The sequence below is a fragment of the Anomaloglossus baeobatrachus genome, chromosome 4, assembly GCF_048569485.1.
Source record: "Anomaloglossus baeobatrachus isolate aAnoBae1 chromosome 4, aAnoBae1.hap1, whole genome shotgun sequence".
NCBI classification, from domain to species: domain Eukaryota; kingdom Metazoa; phylum Chordata; class Amphibia; order Anura; family Aromobatidae; genus Anomaloglossus; species Anomaloglossus baeobatrachus.
The window spans coordinates 568,003,561-568,020,722 of record NC_134356.1 but is presented as its reverse complement, the minus strand read 5'-3'; the positions used below and the strand labels follow the sequence as shown (position 1 = coordinate 568,020,722).

General features: G+C 46.2%; 1 protein-coding gene across 5 annotated transcripts in view; it reads left to right on the top strand.

The window, feature by feature from the left end:
- MEGF11 (multiple EGF like domains 11) overlaps positions 1-17,162 on the top strand; it is a 789,316-nt gene that overhangs the window by 559,392 nt on the left and 212,762 nt on the right. For all 5 annotated transcript variants that reach the window (XM_075346053.1, XM_075346052.1, XM_075346050.1 and 2 more), the window contains exon 10: positions 5,801-5,975. In XM_075346053.1, coding sequence (XP_075202168.1) covers positions 5,801-5,975 — 175 coding nt within the window. The remainder of the gene's footprint in view (positions 1-5,800; positions 5,976-17,162) is intronic.

Below are 17,162 nucleotides of genomic sequence, written 5' to 3'. Positions count from 1 at the left end.
TCCCTCCCATGTGAACTAAGTGAACTAACCATCATAGGTAAACTGTTTTGAAAATATCTTGCTTTCCCGAATCCTCCTGTAATCTGAGCTGCTCTCCTGGTCAAATGATCTTTGGCTGAGAATCTCCTGCTTCCTGTTATGTAGAGATCGGTCATTTATGAATGGCCCGATACAAAGAGCTGGCTCCCTGCTATGAACGATGGGAGTCAGCTCCGCAGTGGAGCCACTAAAGTCTCTGAATGGCTCTTACTGGGGGTAAAACGACTTGTGTTTGGCGGCTGAAACCCAGCACAGTATTTTCATTGGCTGGCTATAGATAGGCAGGGTTTTGGTCGCGGGTGGGCAGGATTTCCACTGCGTTAAATGTATCTAAATGTGTGTTCACCTCAGGATCCTCACCAGAGCCAAGTCATCCAGATCACCAAAAAAATCCGGGCTGGCCATCACTACTGTCATGGCACATTAAATTCTCCCTGGCTTTCTTCCTAGCAGTGAATTCAGATGTGACCTCAGAGCCATGTGACTTTCATACTATGTGGGTGGGGGGGACCTATTCAGCAGGACTCACTGCTTCTGTGCATACAGCTGCAGACACAGCTCTCCCATCTCCCTGCACATATCTCCCTCCAGGGATCTCCCTTGTAACTTTAGATTTACAACACAGCATATATTTGGACACACACTACTGTATTCCCTCTGTTATAAATATACATTCATACATATCCTTCTCCATATCTATCCATCCTATTAAAGTTGGACATGATGATTCTCAGTGAGGGCCAAGGCTGGTATTCTGGTGCGTTGTGTAACTTCCATGCACTGTATCAGTGACTTGTCTGCAGCCGTGTCTTGGACAGGACATTATGGCGATGCTGTGGGAGGAGCGGAGGGATTTAAAGGGAACCAAACATCAGGATTTTGGTATATAAGGTAAAGCCAGTGCAGTACTGGCACTGTCAGGCACAGGCTGTACATACCATTAGTGGGCAGCTCGGATGTTTAGGCTGTGAAATCCAAGTTTATGAAGTTTTAAAATTCATCCATCCATCTTTTTGATTGATGTGTGCATTTCTCCAGATAATATCCGGGCGGTTTATGCACATGATTCCCCCCCCCCCCCGTTCCTCCCTCTCTCGGTCTGTATGCAAATTTCTCTCTTCAGTTACATGGCGTCGAAGTTGGCGCCTGCGCATAGCGCTTATCTCCGGCACCATGTTTTTGAAGCCCGCACTACCCAGTTTTGTGTCTGAGAGGGTGGCGCATGCGCCCTCGCTTCTTCAGATCTCGTTGTGACAGCAGGAGCGCGCGCGGTGTCACAACAGGACTGGAGAACAGTTGATCTTACCGATTAGCTGCAGCAGACGTCTGCTACGATATTGTATGCTGCAGCTAATCGGTAAGATCAGCTGTTCTCCAGTCCTGTTGTGACCGCGGGAGCGTGCGAGATCTGAAGAAGCGAGGGTGCATGCGCCGCCCTCTCAGACACAAAACTGGGTAATGCGGGCTTCAAAAACATGGCGGCGGAGATAAGCGCTATGCGCAGGCGCCAACTCCGACGCCGTGTAACTGAAGAGAGAAATTTGCATACAGCCAAAGAGAGGGAGGAACAGGCGGCGGGGAAAGGGGGGGGGGGCGGGAATCATGTGCATAAGCCGCCCAGATATTATCTGGAGAGGTGCACACGTCAATCAAAAACATGATGAATTTTCAAACTTTATAAACTTGGATTTCACAGCCTAAGGCTAGCTACTTTCACACATCCGGTTTAAGCACTGCGGCTCAATCCGGCTGTGAAACCTATGCAACGGATGCGGCGAAAACACCGCATCCTTTGCATAAGTTTTTACATGCGGCCCGTCCGTTTTTTTCCGGTTGCGGCACGCTACTGAGCATGCGCAGTGGAAAAAACCGCATGCAGCGACCGGATGCAGTTTTTTCCGCATCGTGCCGCATCCGGCGTCCACAGGCATGCATTGAAAAATGCGCCGCAGCGGCCGGATGCGGCGCGATGCGGTTTTTTTTTGCCGGAGCAAAAAACGTTGCAGGGAACGTTCTATCCGGCCGTGACATCGGCTAAATCTGCCGCATGCGGCAAAAACCGGACCGAACGCAAGCCCCTGCGGCACAATACGGCACTAATGTAAGTCTATGCAAAAAAAAACCGCAACCGGCGTAAAAAAAAACGGTTGCGGTTTTTCTGCAGAACGCCGTATTGTGCCGCAGAGCAAAAACCGGATGTGTGAAAGTAGCCTTAACATCCGAGGTGCCCACTAATGGTATGTACAGCCTGTGCCTGATAGTGCCAGTACTGCACTGGCTTTACCTTATATACGAAAATCCTTATGTTTGGATCCCTTTAAGCAGATACAGGTCTGCGCTCACTGCTGACTTGCAGCCCAGCTCAAAGGGTGATGGGAAATGTAGTCAGAAGGGAAGAGAGGATCCTGAAGAGGAAGTGCTGACTGTGACCACAGAGCTGATGCCAGGGCACAGGGAGAGAAGCAAAAAGGCATAAAACAGCATTAAGGCTGACAGAAAAGGTATATGGGGATCTTTAGGGGCATTATCCTTAGGCATTTATGGAAAACCCAATAACTAAATTTGGTAAGTGTCGATCTCTGTAAGGCTGGCATCCACAATGTCATTCTTAATGAATCGTGGCCCAAGTAAAAATATTCAGCAGTCAGGAGAAGATATAATGGAAAAAAATAAGTATAATACTGGTTACTGGGGAGGTGGAAGGGAGAATCCTCAGTCAAATTGCCGCCCACCGCATCTTCCTCAGGGATCATTTGAATTGGATCATTGGTGCCATTGCCCTGACAGTTAGTGGCGTAATTAGAGTTCGATGGGCCCCGGCAAAATTCGAACCTTGGCCCCTGTCCCCACCCTCGCCCCACTCAGGGTACAGGATAATTACGCTGTCACTTGGCTCTTTCCTTTAGCACCCAGCTTTCCCATACTCTGATATCCTGATATAATATTCAATATTATAATGCATCTCATAGTCCTCCATATATTATAATACACTCTCCATAGTTCTCCTATATTATAATACACTTCCCATAGTCCTCTATATATTATAATGCATCCCTCATAGTCCTCAACATATTATAATACATTCACCATAGTCCTCCATATATTATAATGCACCCCCAATAGTTATTCATATATTATAATGCACCCCCAATAGTTATTCATATATTATAATGCACCCCCAATAGTTATTCATATATTATAATGCATCCCCCATAGTCCTTCATATCATATAATACACTACCCATAGTCCTCCACATATTATAATGTACTCCCGATAGACCTCCACATATTATAATACACTCCCCATAGTCCTTCATATATTATTATGCATCCCCCATAATCCTCCACATATTCACATATTATAATACATGCCCCATAGTCGTCCCTATATTATAATGCAGTTCCCATAGTCCTCCATTTATTATACTGCACCCCCAATAGTTACCCGTAGTCCTTCATATTATATAATACACTCCCCATAGTCCTCCACATATTATAATACACTCCCCATAGTCCTCCACATATTATAATACACTCCCTATAGTCCTCCATATATTATAATGCATCCCCCATAGTCCTCCACATATTATAATACACTCCCCATAGTCCTCCACATATTATAATACACTCCCTATAGTCCTCCATATATTATAATGCATCCCCCATAGTCCTCCACATATTATAATACATTCACCATAGTCCTACATATATTATAATGCAGTTCCCATAGTTATTGATATATTATAATGCATCCCCCCATATAATAATAATAATCTTTATTTCTATAGCGCCAACATATTCCGCAGCGCTTTACAATTTAGGAGGCTCATATACATAAACATAAACATATACAAACAAGTAACAATTATAGAAGATACAATATTTAAAGGGAAAAAAAAGGCAACCCTGCTCGTGAGAGCTTACAATCTACAATGAGATGGGGGGAGGGGCAAGGTACAAGTGCTTATTTACAATGACAATCCAGCCATCTCATGGGGGATAGATAATGGCTTCCTGGACCAGTTGGCCAGAGCCTTGAGATGCATTTGGGTGCCATGGTCCTTCATATCATATAATATACTCCCAATAGTCCTCCACATATTATACACTCCCCATAGTTCTCCATATATTATAATACACTCCCCAGAGTCCTCCATATCTCCATATAGTTTAATGCATCCCCATATTCCTTCATATACTATAATGCACCCTTATAGTCTTCCATATACTTTAATGCACACCATATTCCTCTATATAGTATTATGTAGCCCCCCCATATAATATTATGTAGCCTCCATATAGTATTAGGTGCCCCTATATAGTATTATGCAGCCCCCATATACCATTATGCAGCCTCCATGTAGTAGAATACAACTCTGATCTCGTTTAATGCAGCCCCATAGTCGTCTGGTCACCATGATTAATTATATAGTCACTCCTCCTCATTCCCCCGTTACTTTGGTCTCCTCAGCGTGTTCACAGTTCTGCCGCTCTGCACATCTCAGCACAGCATGCACTCAGTAGTGACATCATCATGCTCCGCTGTTCTGAGCTGTCCGAGCGCAGACACAGTGGAAGAATGATGAGAGAGGTAGCGCACTGCTCACTCTTTCATCATTGCTGTCATTTGTATCTGCGATGCCGATACAATTGAAAGTGCGATCCTTGGGGGACCCCGGTGGCACCGGGCCCCATAGCGGTAGCGTGCCCTGCGCCATTGGCGGTCTGCCACTGGCTGAGGTCCTCGGGCCACCTGAACACCCGGGCCTAGTCGCAGTGGCGACCCCTGCGACCACAATCGTTCCTCCTCTGCTGACAGCCAGGAACACTTGTAAGTAGTGATAAGCTGGCACTACTATGCTCATGTGCTCAGTACTTGTAACAAGCAGTTGATATTCAGATGGGAAAGACTTGAGTACTCAAGTACAATGGAAGTTTATTGAGGAGCTTGAGCATTTTTCCGGAAGATCTCCCTGATATTTTTGGAAACTTGAGTTGCGCCCATCCGAGCATCCAACGTCTTGCTAAGAGTCCCGAGCACATGAGCATGGTGGTGCCCGCTCATCACTACTGGTAAGTAGTGTTGTTCCACAGTATTAATTTAATGAATATGTGTCTGTCCCTTCTAAATGGAGAAGACACTAATGTTCCCTCGATCTGGCTGTGACGGGCCAGCACAAGCCTCTTCATTCCACTTCTGAGAAAACCGTGCACCTAAAATATAAATCACTAACGACTGTAGGAAACCCCTTCTCTAATGAATAATTATATTGGCAAACGCCGGTTGTAAAGTCTATTGGTAAATTGAATTCACTGGTGAAAGTGGAAATTTATTATCAGGTTTCCGCCAGCAGGAATGGCAGATGTGAGCTCTTGTTTCGGGTGTTTTTTCGTCCTGTGAATTATTTTTTGCTTTCTTCATTTTCATTATTTTTCCAATTGAGTTGATTTTGTGTTTTCCTTTGAACAGGACACGTTCGCATCCAGATTTCCCTAAATTTCTTAGTGCTTGTTTTTTTTGTGGCTCAGCTCCTGTTTGCAAAAATAATCCCTCACTTTCTCTGTACATTTAAATAATAGATTTTTCCCCCCCAAGGAGCTGGGCTTCAGTCGATGAATGAATTGCAGGGTTACTGCGGGTGAATGAATTGCAGGGAGCGGGGTCCCAGTGTTGCCGGCCGCTGACACCTCGATGTATTGTTTTAATTAGTTCTCCGCGCGCCCCACAGCTCGGTACTGACGAGTCTCTGTTTTCTCCCAGATGCCACCCACTGTCTGGGGAGTGCACCTGCAGGGCAGGTTGGAGCGGCTTGTACTGTGAAGAACCCTGCCGGCCCGGCTTTTATGGGGAAGGCTGCCAACAGCTGTGCGCCTGCTACAATGGCGCTGACTGTGACGGGATGACAGGAAGATGTCTCTGTGCTCCAGGATACACAGTAAGACGGATCTAAGGGTCACGTTCCATTTCCTTCCACCTTCTGTACTTTTTTCCTAATAGCCCGGATAATTTCTTGCACATCTGACCTTCCATTTCTCTCCCTCCTCACCTATTATCCACATATAAAGCACAATGGCTGCTATTCCTAAGCTGAGAAAATGCTTATTGTGTTTATATTGTATTCTATATATTGCGGCTTATCATAGCCATTCTATAAACTGCTCAGACAAAAATCTCCCTTCTTAAGATGTTATCTGATATTTTCCGATTATTCCAGATTTCTGTAATACTCAGCGTCTGATTCTTTTCTATTATTTATGTCTAAGTATCTTCTTGTATATTTTGTTCTATGACAGACGGTATTCTTCGGATTTACTTGCCTTTGAGCTGATTTTTCGCTTTTTTTTTTTCATAACTAGCTTATTTCCTTACATCTTTTTTTTTTTCTGCAGGTTTCATTTAAGAGATAAGAGGTTTGATAATTAACCTATGCGGGCTTTATAACTTTGTAATCCATGGCTCCCCTGGGGTGGGTTTAAATTGGTGAGATTGGGGCTTGAAATCTCTAATTATACACCCCTGTTGGTAAACTTTGACAAATTTACCCCCAACAGAGCTGTGATTCAGGCACCTGAGCTATAGTGATATATTACATCTCAGACCATGCCGCGATATTGTAGCAGATCAGCCGAATCCGAAATGTCTCAGATTAAAACAAATAATGCATTGTGTTCTCGAAATAAAGGAGAGGAATGGGAGAAAACCTCGTGGCCTTGGTTGCCATCTCGTGTCTGGCGCTGGTTAATTACATTTTAGATTGCAAGCTCTAGTATATATTTTTCTCCTGCACTTTAAAAATAAATGAGCCTTCAGAGCCTATGTTCCCCCCATGACTGCGGCCTCATTAGTTCTTGTAAAGAGCCTGCACCCCTCCTCTTAAATCTTAACAAGTCCGAAGAGCAGGACACTCATGTTTATTTGCTAAGCTCAGCTGCTGGCTCTGAAAATGCTGCAACTGCAGAAAAACATCCAGATCGGCCCACGGAGTTCAAATGCCACCGTGCTGCGTGAGTCTCGGGAGCCGGGACCGGCTGTACTGGTCTCAGTCTACACAAACATTCCCTGCCCGCACCATCTGCCAACACATAGATGCAATGGGCTAAACCGCATTGGTATTATTTGCGAGATGTCATTGTCATCCTGATCTGATTCTTGCATGTGGTGATAGTCGCAGGCAGTGTCGGACTGGGGTGATAACAGCCCACTAGTATCATTGAGTTTGGGGGCCCACTGTTCAGCTGCTTACATATATTACATTATCACTAATTTAGTATGTAATAAATTGGGCAGTTTGATAAATAAATAATGAGGTGCTGCCATTGTCGACAGTTAGTGAATCAAGTGTATTGTGCAAACTACTATTCTTATAACTCCTCCAGAGAGGCCCACCAGGGAATTTACCTGTCCACCTGTGGGCCAATCCGAGTTTGGTCACAGCGGTGCTTCCTCACTTCTTACGTTACTTAAAGGGAATCTGTCACCAGGTTTTTGCTACCCCATCTGAGAGCAGCATAAGGTCCCTTTCATACGTCTGTGGAAAACACACACGTTTTTCACAAACTTATTGAAGGTGCGTATAGCCCTCTGTGTGCCGTGATTTTGGCACATGCATGTCATCACGGATATCACACGGAGAACAAGAACTTTATACTCACCTGTCCCTGGCGCTGCTGTCAGTGGTGCTGCTGTGTCTGGCGCTGCTGCTTCCGGGTCCACAGCGCAGTGAATATGCAATGAACATAATGAGTGGTCCTGGAAGCAAGTGACAGCAGTGCCGAAAACAGCAGCGCTGGAGACAGGTGAGTATAGAAAATCATTTTATTTCTAAAACACGTGTTTTCTCCAGTAACATGTCACATGGATTACACCACTGTGTGATCTGTGTGACATCAGTGCTGTTGGAAAAAAAAAGGACTTGTCTCTGTGCGGAACACACAAACACACGTGTGCACCACCTGGAAACACGGTCAGTGAGAAATCACTGATGTGTGCGCAGACCCATTGATTTAAATGGGTCTCTGTATGTCATATGAAAACGGGCATCATATGTACCGGAATCATTGACATGTGACAGGGGCCTAATGTAGAGACAGAGACCCTGATTCCAGTGATGTGTCACTTACTGAAATGTTTATTGTCATTTTGATAAAATCAATGTTTTCTCTGCTGCAGATCTAGCAGTTATACAGAACTGATGAATATGCTGGACTACCTTGCAGCATGCCAAGTAGTCCTGTAATGATAATCTAATGCTGATTAATCAGGGATTTTATCAAAACTACATTAAGCAGCCCAGTAAGTGACACATCGCTGGAATCAGGATCTCTGCCCTTATATTATGCTGCTCTCAGATTAGGTGGCAAAAATCTGGTGACAGATTCCCTTTAATTGTAACTCTCTATTGTGCCACTGTATCATACTGTTATGATAATATGACTGTAACACGCAATCACTTTATAAGACGAGATCCATCTCTATTTAGCAGGTGATTCGCACCTCATCTAGGACCCATCTGGCACTTTTCAGTCTATTGATATGCAGGTGTGATCCCCAGGAGTTTTGTACAAAACGAAATTGTACAATTATTGTTGGAATGAGTCCACAGATCTGTGATTCACAGAAGGAACACGGAGATAATTTGCTGCTGGCAGGGACTAGCGATGCTAATAATAATAATGTCAATTTATGTTGTATGGTTAGATGTGTACACTAAAGATCATGTCATCAGTAAGGACGAGCCCATCTACCTGCCACATACGCCAATTTGCTAGTCCATAACATACAATAGGAGAATTGATTTGTAGATGATTTGTTTAGATTCCCTGATAGGAAATCAGTAATGCATCCGATCAATTTTCGCAGTGTATCCTAACGGCTGGAAGATCACAAATTCATCCGCAAATCAATGAAAAACAAATTGGGTGTATTTGGATTTGCTCAGGTCTGGTGATATTTTTCGTCATGCCGGTCACATACATCGGTCTGGCCTGAGTGATGGAAATCATCTTCATAACTGGCTAAGCAGAGCGATCATTGTGGCTGACAGATGGCGCCTCCACAAGATGGTGACTGAAGCTTTGGCCCGTGCCTACACGTAATCCTATTAACTTCCGCTCGTTTATTCACAACGAAATAATCACACAGATATTTGTTGAATCCATTCATCGCGATTACAACTTTTTGTCCATTTAAGGCCATGTGCACACATTGTGTTATTTTGCCGTTTTTTATATGCGTTTTTCCTTGCAGATTTTAATCAATACTGCATGGGAAAAAGCATCCCAGCAAAGTCTATGAGAATCCTGACTTGTTGTGCACATGTTGCTTCTTTTTTTCCTTGCAGATTTTGTTGCTGAAAAAAGAACCAGCATGTCAATTGTTTATGCATTTTTTCTGCGTTTCTATAATCCACTGCTATACTTTATCACTTAGGCCTGAAACACACATCCGTGAAACACGTGCGTGTTTGGTCCGTTTCCGTGTATACTGGAGACACGGCCAAACGTGCACCAATGTTATTGTATGATAAAAGCTCCACGTGCGTTTTTGATGCATGTCCGTTTGTCCGTGTCCGTGATCCGTACCTGTGTGCGTTTTGCACGGAAGTATGTCCGTTTTCTGCACGCAACACGCAGCACGGACCCAATGAAAGTCAATGGGTCTGTGCGCACATCCGAGTGACACGGACGCATCTCTGTTTGCTCCCTGTACGTTTTGTGCTTTTTTCATGTGATGTCGGTCTTTTTTCTTTTTCTGTGTCGTTCTCTCCCTCAGTCCGTCGGTCGGTCTCTCTGTATTATCTGTCCCTCTCGCTGTCTGTCAGTCAGTTCCCCCCCTCTCTCATACTTACCGTTCCCCGATCTCCGGCGCGGCGCTGCACGACTGTTATAAAAACTCCGGCGGCTTTTACTATTTTGAAAAAGCCGGCCGCCCATTAATCAATCTCGTATTCCCTGCTTTACCCGCCCACCGGCGCCTGTGATTGGTTGCAGTCACACACGCCCATCACGCTGAGTGACAGCTGTGTTACTGCACCCAATCACAGCAGCCGGTGGGCGTGTCTATACTGTGCAGTAAAATAAATAAATAAATAATTAAAAAAAACGACGTGCGGTCCCTCCCCCATTTTAATACCAGCCAGATAAAGCCATACGGCTGAAGGCTGGTATTCTCAGGATGGGGAGCTCCACGTTATGGGGAGCCCCCCAGCCTAACAATATCAGTCAGCAGCCGCCCAGAATTGCTGCATACATTATATGTGACAGTTCTGGGGCTGTACCCGGCTCTTCCCGATTTGCCCTGGTGCGTTGGCAAATCGGGGTAATAAGGAGTTATTGGCAGCCCTTAGCTGCCAATAAGTCCTAGATTAATCATGTCAGGCGTCTCCCCGAGATACCTTCCATGATTGATCTGTAAATGACAGTTAAAAAACACACACACACCCGAAAAAATAATTTATTAGAAATAAAAAACACTAACAAAGTCCCTCATCACCAATTTATTAACCCCGACAAAGCCCTCCATGTCCGGCGTAATCCATGGACCTCCAGCGTCGCATCCAGCTCTGCTGCATGCAGGTGACAGGAGCTGCAGAATACACCGCTGCTCCTGTCAGCTCCACGCAACAAATGAGGTGAGTATCGCAATCAGCTGCTGTCAGTCAGGTAACTCACGGCCACCGCTGGATCCAGCGGTGGCCGCGGGTAACCTCAGTGACAGCTCAGCTGATCGCGCTACTCACCTCAGTTGCTGCGTGGAGCTGACAGGAGCGGCGGTGTATTCTGCTGCTCCTGTCACCTGCATGCAGCAGAGCTGGATGCGACGCTGGAGGTCCGTGGATTACGCCGGACATGGAGGGCTTTGTTGGGGTTAATAAATTGGTGATGAGGGACTTTGTTAGTGTTTTTTATTTCTAATAAATTATTTTTTCAGGTGTGTGTGTTTTTTAACTGTCACTTACAGATTAATCATGGAAGGTATCTCGGGGAGACGCCTGACATGATTAATCTAGGACTTATTGGCAGCTATGGGCTGCCAATAACTCCTTATTACCCCGATTTGCCAACGCACCAGGGCAAATCGGGAAGAGCCGGGTACAGTCCCAGAACTGTCGCATATAATGTATGCGGCAATTCTGGGCGGCTGCTGACTGATATTGTTAGGCTGGGGGGCTCCCCATAACGTGGAGCTCCCCATCCTGAGAATACCAGCCTTCAGCCGTATGGCTTTATCTGGCTGGTATTAAAATGGGGGGGGACCGCACGCCGTTTTTTTAAATTATTTATTTATTTCTATACTCCATAGTGACACGCCCACCGGCTGCTGTGATTGGGTGCAGTGAGACACCTGTCACTCAGCGTGGGGGCGTGTCTCACTGCAACCAATCATAGGCGCCGGTGGGGGGAGAAAGCAGGGAATACGAGATTGTTTAATGAGCGGCCGGCTTTTTCAAATTAGAAAAAGCCGCCGGAGCAGTGTGAACGCCGTGCAGCGCCGGTGATCAGGGATCGGTAAGTATGAGAGAGGGGGGTACACTTCAGTCACTCGGGGGATTAGCGGTCACCGGTGAATCCTTCACAGGTGACCGCTAATCAGTACACGGCACAGACAGAGCCGCAGCATGATAATGAAGTCGGGTGAAGTTCACCCGAGTTCATTCTCATCCCGCTACTCTGTCTTCCGACATGTAGTAACGACATTTTGCATCACACACGTACATTTCACACGGACAACACACACACATGTCAGTTATTTCACTCACGCACACACGGACATTCCACACGCACATACGGCTATAGCATACGGGATACACACGCAGGCCACACATACCATAAAAACTGACCTAAAAAACGGAAAGCGGACCCGAAAAACGGCCCGTTTTACAAGTGCGTGGTTTTCAAGGACGTGTGTTTTAGGCATAAAGGAGATTATAGCGCAGCATGGTGTGTGAGGCTCTCCATAGCTCAGTAACCTGGGGTCATGATGGTGATTACCCAGGGTTACCAATACAGTGATCGAGTCCCCGAAATCGCATTACAGTGACCCGATCGCTAGGCAGAGGTAAGCGATTCCTCTCCCTGCCCCATGAATGCTGCAATTGCATTATTCAGGGGGTTAAACTACCGGGCAACACTCCGGGCAGTGAGAGCTGGGTCCCGGCTGTAACATCAGCCGGAGATCTGGCAGTGAACGTGGTGGTACAGCGCAGGAACCCCCGCAATTACCATGACTAAAAAAAAGCAGGAAAAACCACGTAAACGCGATAAAAAATGCGCACTTTTTCTGTTTTTTTATGGGCAGAAAAGAAGCACATAAAAAGCCACGTGCACACATAGCCTAACTTGCTTAGTTTGCTTTTTTTTTTTCATTAAAAGATTTTCACATAATCAAAACTCACCCATCCAAAGGGCTGTCGAGAAGTATCAGATCGGACTACAGCACCCAACTGCTTCCACCATGGACAGTGAGCGGAGTCGTCACGTCAGTCACAAAAGGGTCTCGGGAACCTTCATTCCAGCTATCAGATCCCCAACAACCACTTATCACCAATCTTATAAAGTACAGAGAAGTTTTTATTATAAGATTATGGGAAAACCTTTTAACTCCATCTCGATTTAACAGTATGGCCTGTAGACTGTGAGCCCTCGCGGGCAGGGTCCTCTCTCCTCTTGTACCAGTCTGTGCCTTGTATTGTTAATGATTGTTATACTTGTTTTTATATATACTCTTTTTACATGTAAAGCCCCATGGAATAAATGGCTCTTTAATAATAATAAATAATAATAATAATAATAATAATAATAATATAAGGTACGTGTCTATAAAGCTGGCCTAGAAACTATGCCCGCACCATGCCCGGCAGAATACCCACAGCGGGGCTTCCGAGGCGAATGTCATAGTCATTATATTCTTCAATTCTGTGTTATTGGAATATATAGAGCAAGCGGTCAGACTATCACAAGTTCAAGCCCCTGAAGAAGTTAAAAGAAAAATGTTTTTAAAAATCTAAAAAAATATATAAAAGTTTGAATCACCTCCCTCTTTTACAAATTTAAAATTAAATAAGAAAAGTAATAAACAAATCTGGTGTTTTCCCGCCTAAAGGCTACGGTCACACAACCTTTTATTTTCGGTCGGCGTGCATTCCAACAAAACATCACATCACAGTCGGACCAATGTTATTCTATAGGGCTGAGCATATGTCAGTTTTTTTTCCTCGGACCAAGTCAAATATGCTTTTTAGAAACAGCTTTTTTACTGCCAAGAAAGCAGATTTTACAGCATAAAAAAAGAAGCAAAAAAAGCAATGTGTGAACATAACCTTAATGTCTTTAATAATATTTACAGAAGATGCCTCTATTGTCAGTACAGTAAATTTTCATTACATGACTCTTTTTCTCATACTATATTATAGATATATGTTGCGTCGTCAGCCCCTACAACACTTTACAAATTGAAACATTGGGGTAAAGCTTTGTAAAAATTATAAAAATGCATTATAAGGCCATATGCGCAATAGGAAGTGCCTTTTTCTTAAGAAAAATCCGGACCCTCTTAAAGAATCCCGCCCCCGCGGTAAAAAAATGCACCAGAACTGCAGCCAAATCCGCATGCGGTTTTGCCGCGGTTTGCTGCGGATTTACCGCGGATTTTCCGCAGGTTGGTCGCTGCGGATTTTTACCATTATCTATGGCAAAAACCGCTGGTACCTGCAGAAAAGAAGTGACATGCACATTCATTCCACAGCGGAAAATCTTCGGGTATAAAAAAACGCAGTGTGCGCACAGCATTTTTTAAAACCCATAGGTTTTGCTGGTGAATGACTGCAGCAATGTTAGGCCCCCTTCACACGTCCGTGAAACACGTGCGTGTTTGGTCCGTTTCCGTATATGCCGGAGACACGGCCAAACGTGCACCAATGTTAATCTATGATTGTGGTCACACGTCCGTTATTTCATTATGTCCGTGTGTGCGTGTCCGTGATCCGTATGTGTGTGCGTTTTGCACGGATGCATGTCCGTTATCTGCACGGAGCACGCACACGTGGACACAATGAAAGTCTATGGGTATGTGCACACACGTTAGTAAACACGTATGCATCTACCTATAGTCCGTGTCCGTTTGGTGTTTTTATTTCTAGTGATGTCGGCTATTCTTTCTATTTCTGTGTATGTCGGTCAATCTCCCTGAGTCCGTCGGTCGGTCTCTCTGTCTCTCTGTCGGTCTCTCTGTCTGTCTGTCCCTCTCTCACAGTCTGTCGGTCAGTTTCCCCCCCTCTCTCATACTTACCGTTCCCCGATCTCCGGCGCAGCGCTGCACGGCATTCACACTGCTGCGGCGGCTTTTACTATTTTGAAAAAGCCGGCCGCTCATTAAACAATCTCCTATTCCCTGCTTTCCCCGCCCACCGGCGCCTATGATTGGTTGCATTGAGACACGCCCCCACGCTGAGTGACAGGTGTCACACTGCACCCAATCACAGCAGCCGGTGGGCGTGTCTATACTGTGCAGTAAAATAAATAAATAAATAATTATAAAAAAACGGCGTGCGGTCCCCCCCAATTTTAATGCCAGCCAGATAAAGCCATACGGCTGAAGGCTGGTATTCTCAGGATGGGGAGCTCCACGTTATGGGGAGCCCCCCACCCTAACAATATCAGTCAGCAGCCGCCCAGAATTGCCGCATACATTAGATGCGACAGTTCTGGGGCTGTACCCGGCTCTTCCCGATTTGCCCTGGTGCGTTGGCAAATCGGGGTAATAAGGAATTATTGGCAGCCCATAGCTGCCAATAAGTCCTAGATTAATCATGTCAGGCGTCTATGAGACACCCTCCATGATTAATCTGTAAATTACAGTAAATAAACACACACACCAGAAAAAAATCCTTTATTAGAAATAAAAAACACACACATATACCCTGGTTCACCACTTTAATCAGCCCGAAAAAGCCCTCCATGTCCGGCGTACTCCAGGATGCTCCAGCGTCGCATCCAGCGCTGCTGCATGGAGGTGACAGGAGCTGCAGAAGACACCGCCGCTCCGGTCACCTCCACGCAGCTAATGAAGACAGCCGGCGATCAGCTGAGCTGTCACTGAGATTACCCGCGGCCACCGCTGGATCCAGCAGTGACAGCGGGTAACCTCAGTGACAGCTCAGCTGATCGCCGGCTGTCTTCATTAGCTGCGTGGAGGTGACCGGAGCGGCGGTGTCTTCTGCAGCTCCTGTCACCTCCATGCAGCAGCGCTGGATGCGACGCTGGAGGACTGTGGAGTACGCCGGACATGGAGGGCTTTTTGGGGCTGATTAAAGTGGTGAACCAGGGTATATGTGTGTGTTTTATTTCTAATAAAGGATTTTTTCTGGTGTGTGTGTTTATTTACTGTAATTTACAGATTAATCATGGAGGGTGTCTCATAGACGCCTGACATGATTAATCTAGGACTTATTGGTAGCTATGGGCTGCCAATAACTCCTTATTACCCCGATTTGCCAAAGCACCAGGGCAAATCGGGAAGAGCCGGGTACAGCCCCAGAACTGTCGCATATAATGTATGCGGCAATTCTGGGCGGCTGCTGACTGATATTGTTAGGGTGGGGGGCTCCCCATAACGTGGAGCTCCCCATCCTGAGAATACCAGCCTTCACCCGTATGGCTTTATCTGGCTGGCATTAAAATTGGGGGGGACCGCACGCCGTTTTTTTTTAATTATTTATTTATTTATTTTACTGCACAGTATAGACACGCCCACCGGCTGCTGTGATTGGGTGCAGTGTGACACCTGTCACTCAGCGTGGGGGCGTGTCTCACTGCAACCAATCATAGGCGCCGGTGGGCGGGGAAAGCAGGGAATAGGAGATTGTTTAATGAGCGGCCGGCTTTTTCAAAATAGTAAAAGCCGCCGCAGCAGTGTGAATGCCGTGCAGCGCCGGGGATCGGGGATCGGTGAGTATATGAGAGAGGGGGGGACACTTCAGTCACTCGGGGGATTAGTGGTCACCGGTGAATCCTTCACAGGTGACCGCTAATCAGTACTCGACACAGACAGAGCCGCGGTATGAGGATGAAGTCGGGTGAAGTTCACCCGAGTTCATTCTCATCGCGCAACTCTGTCTGCTGTCAGCCGACATTTATAAACGACATTGTGCATCACACACACGGACATTCCACACGGACATTCCACGTACACATACACGTTAATTCCACACGCACACACGGACGTTCTGCACACAAACACGGCTAGCATACGCAATTCACACAGGTGCCACACGGACCATAAAAACGGACACAAAAACGGGACACGGACCCGAATAACGGCCCGTAACACACGTGCGTGTTTTTCACGGACGTGTGAAGGGGGCCTTAGACACATTTTCTGCAGCAAGTCCGCGGTAAATCCACAGCGTGTGCACAGGGCCGTAGGGTTCATAAGCATCTGCGTGTAAGGCCCCTTTCACACGTCAGTGATTCTGGTACGTTTGTGCTTTTTTTCTACGTACCAGAATCACTGACATACGCAGACCCATTCTAATGAATGGGTCTGCTCACACGTCAGTGATTTTTCACTGCACGTGTCTCCGTGCGGCATACCCGCGTGTGCGTGATTGCCGCACGGAGACATGTCCATTTTTTTCTGGCATCACTGATGTCCCACGGACCACGCAGTGGTGTGGTCCGTGAAACACGTGCCAGAAAAAAACGTGCATAAAAAATAAAAAACATTTTAACTCACCCGGCTTCAGCGGCGCTCTCTGCAGCCCGTCCTCCCTGCTGCTTCTGAGCTGGCTCATTACTGTCGCGCATATTCATGATGCACGACACAGCCGACCCGGAAGCAGCTGCTGCGGAGGTCAGCGCCGGCCGGATGCTGCACCACGGGAGCGATCAGCACCATGGAGAGCGGGAGCGCGTACAGGTGAGTTAATCTCTAAGTGCAATCACGGGCCACGGAGAACGGAGCCTGGATTGCACTTAGACAACCCACGTGTGCCGTGATTCACGGCACACGGAGGGACATGTGCGTGTTTTACACGCCAGTGAAAAACGTCAGTGTTTTTCACTGACGTGTGAAACGGGCCTAAAATATAGCTCCGCTGTTGCTCCTGATGTGTCTTGGAGTGAGA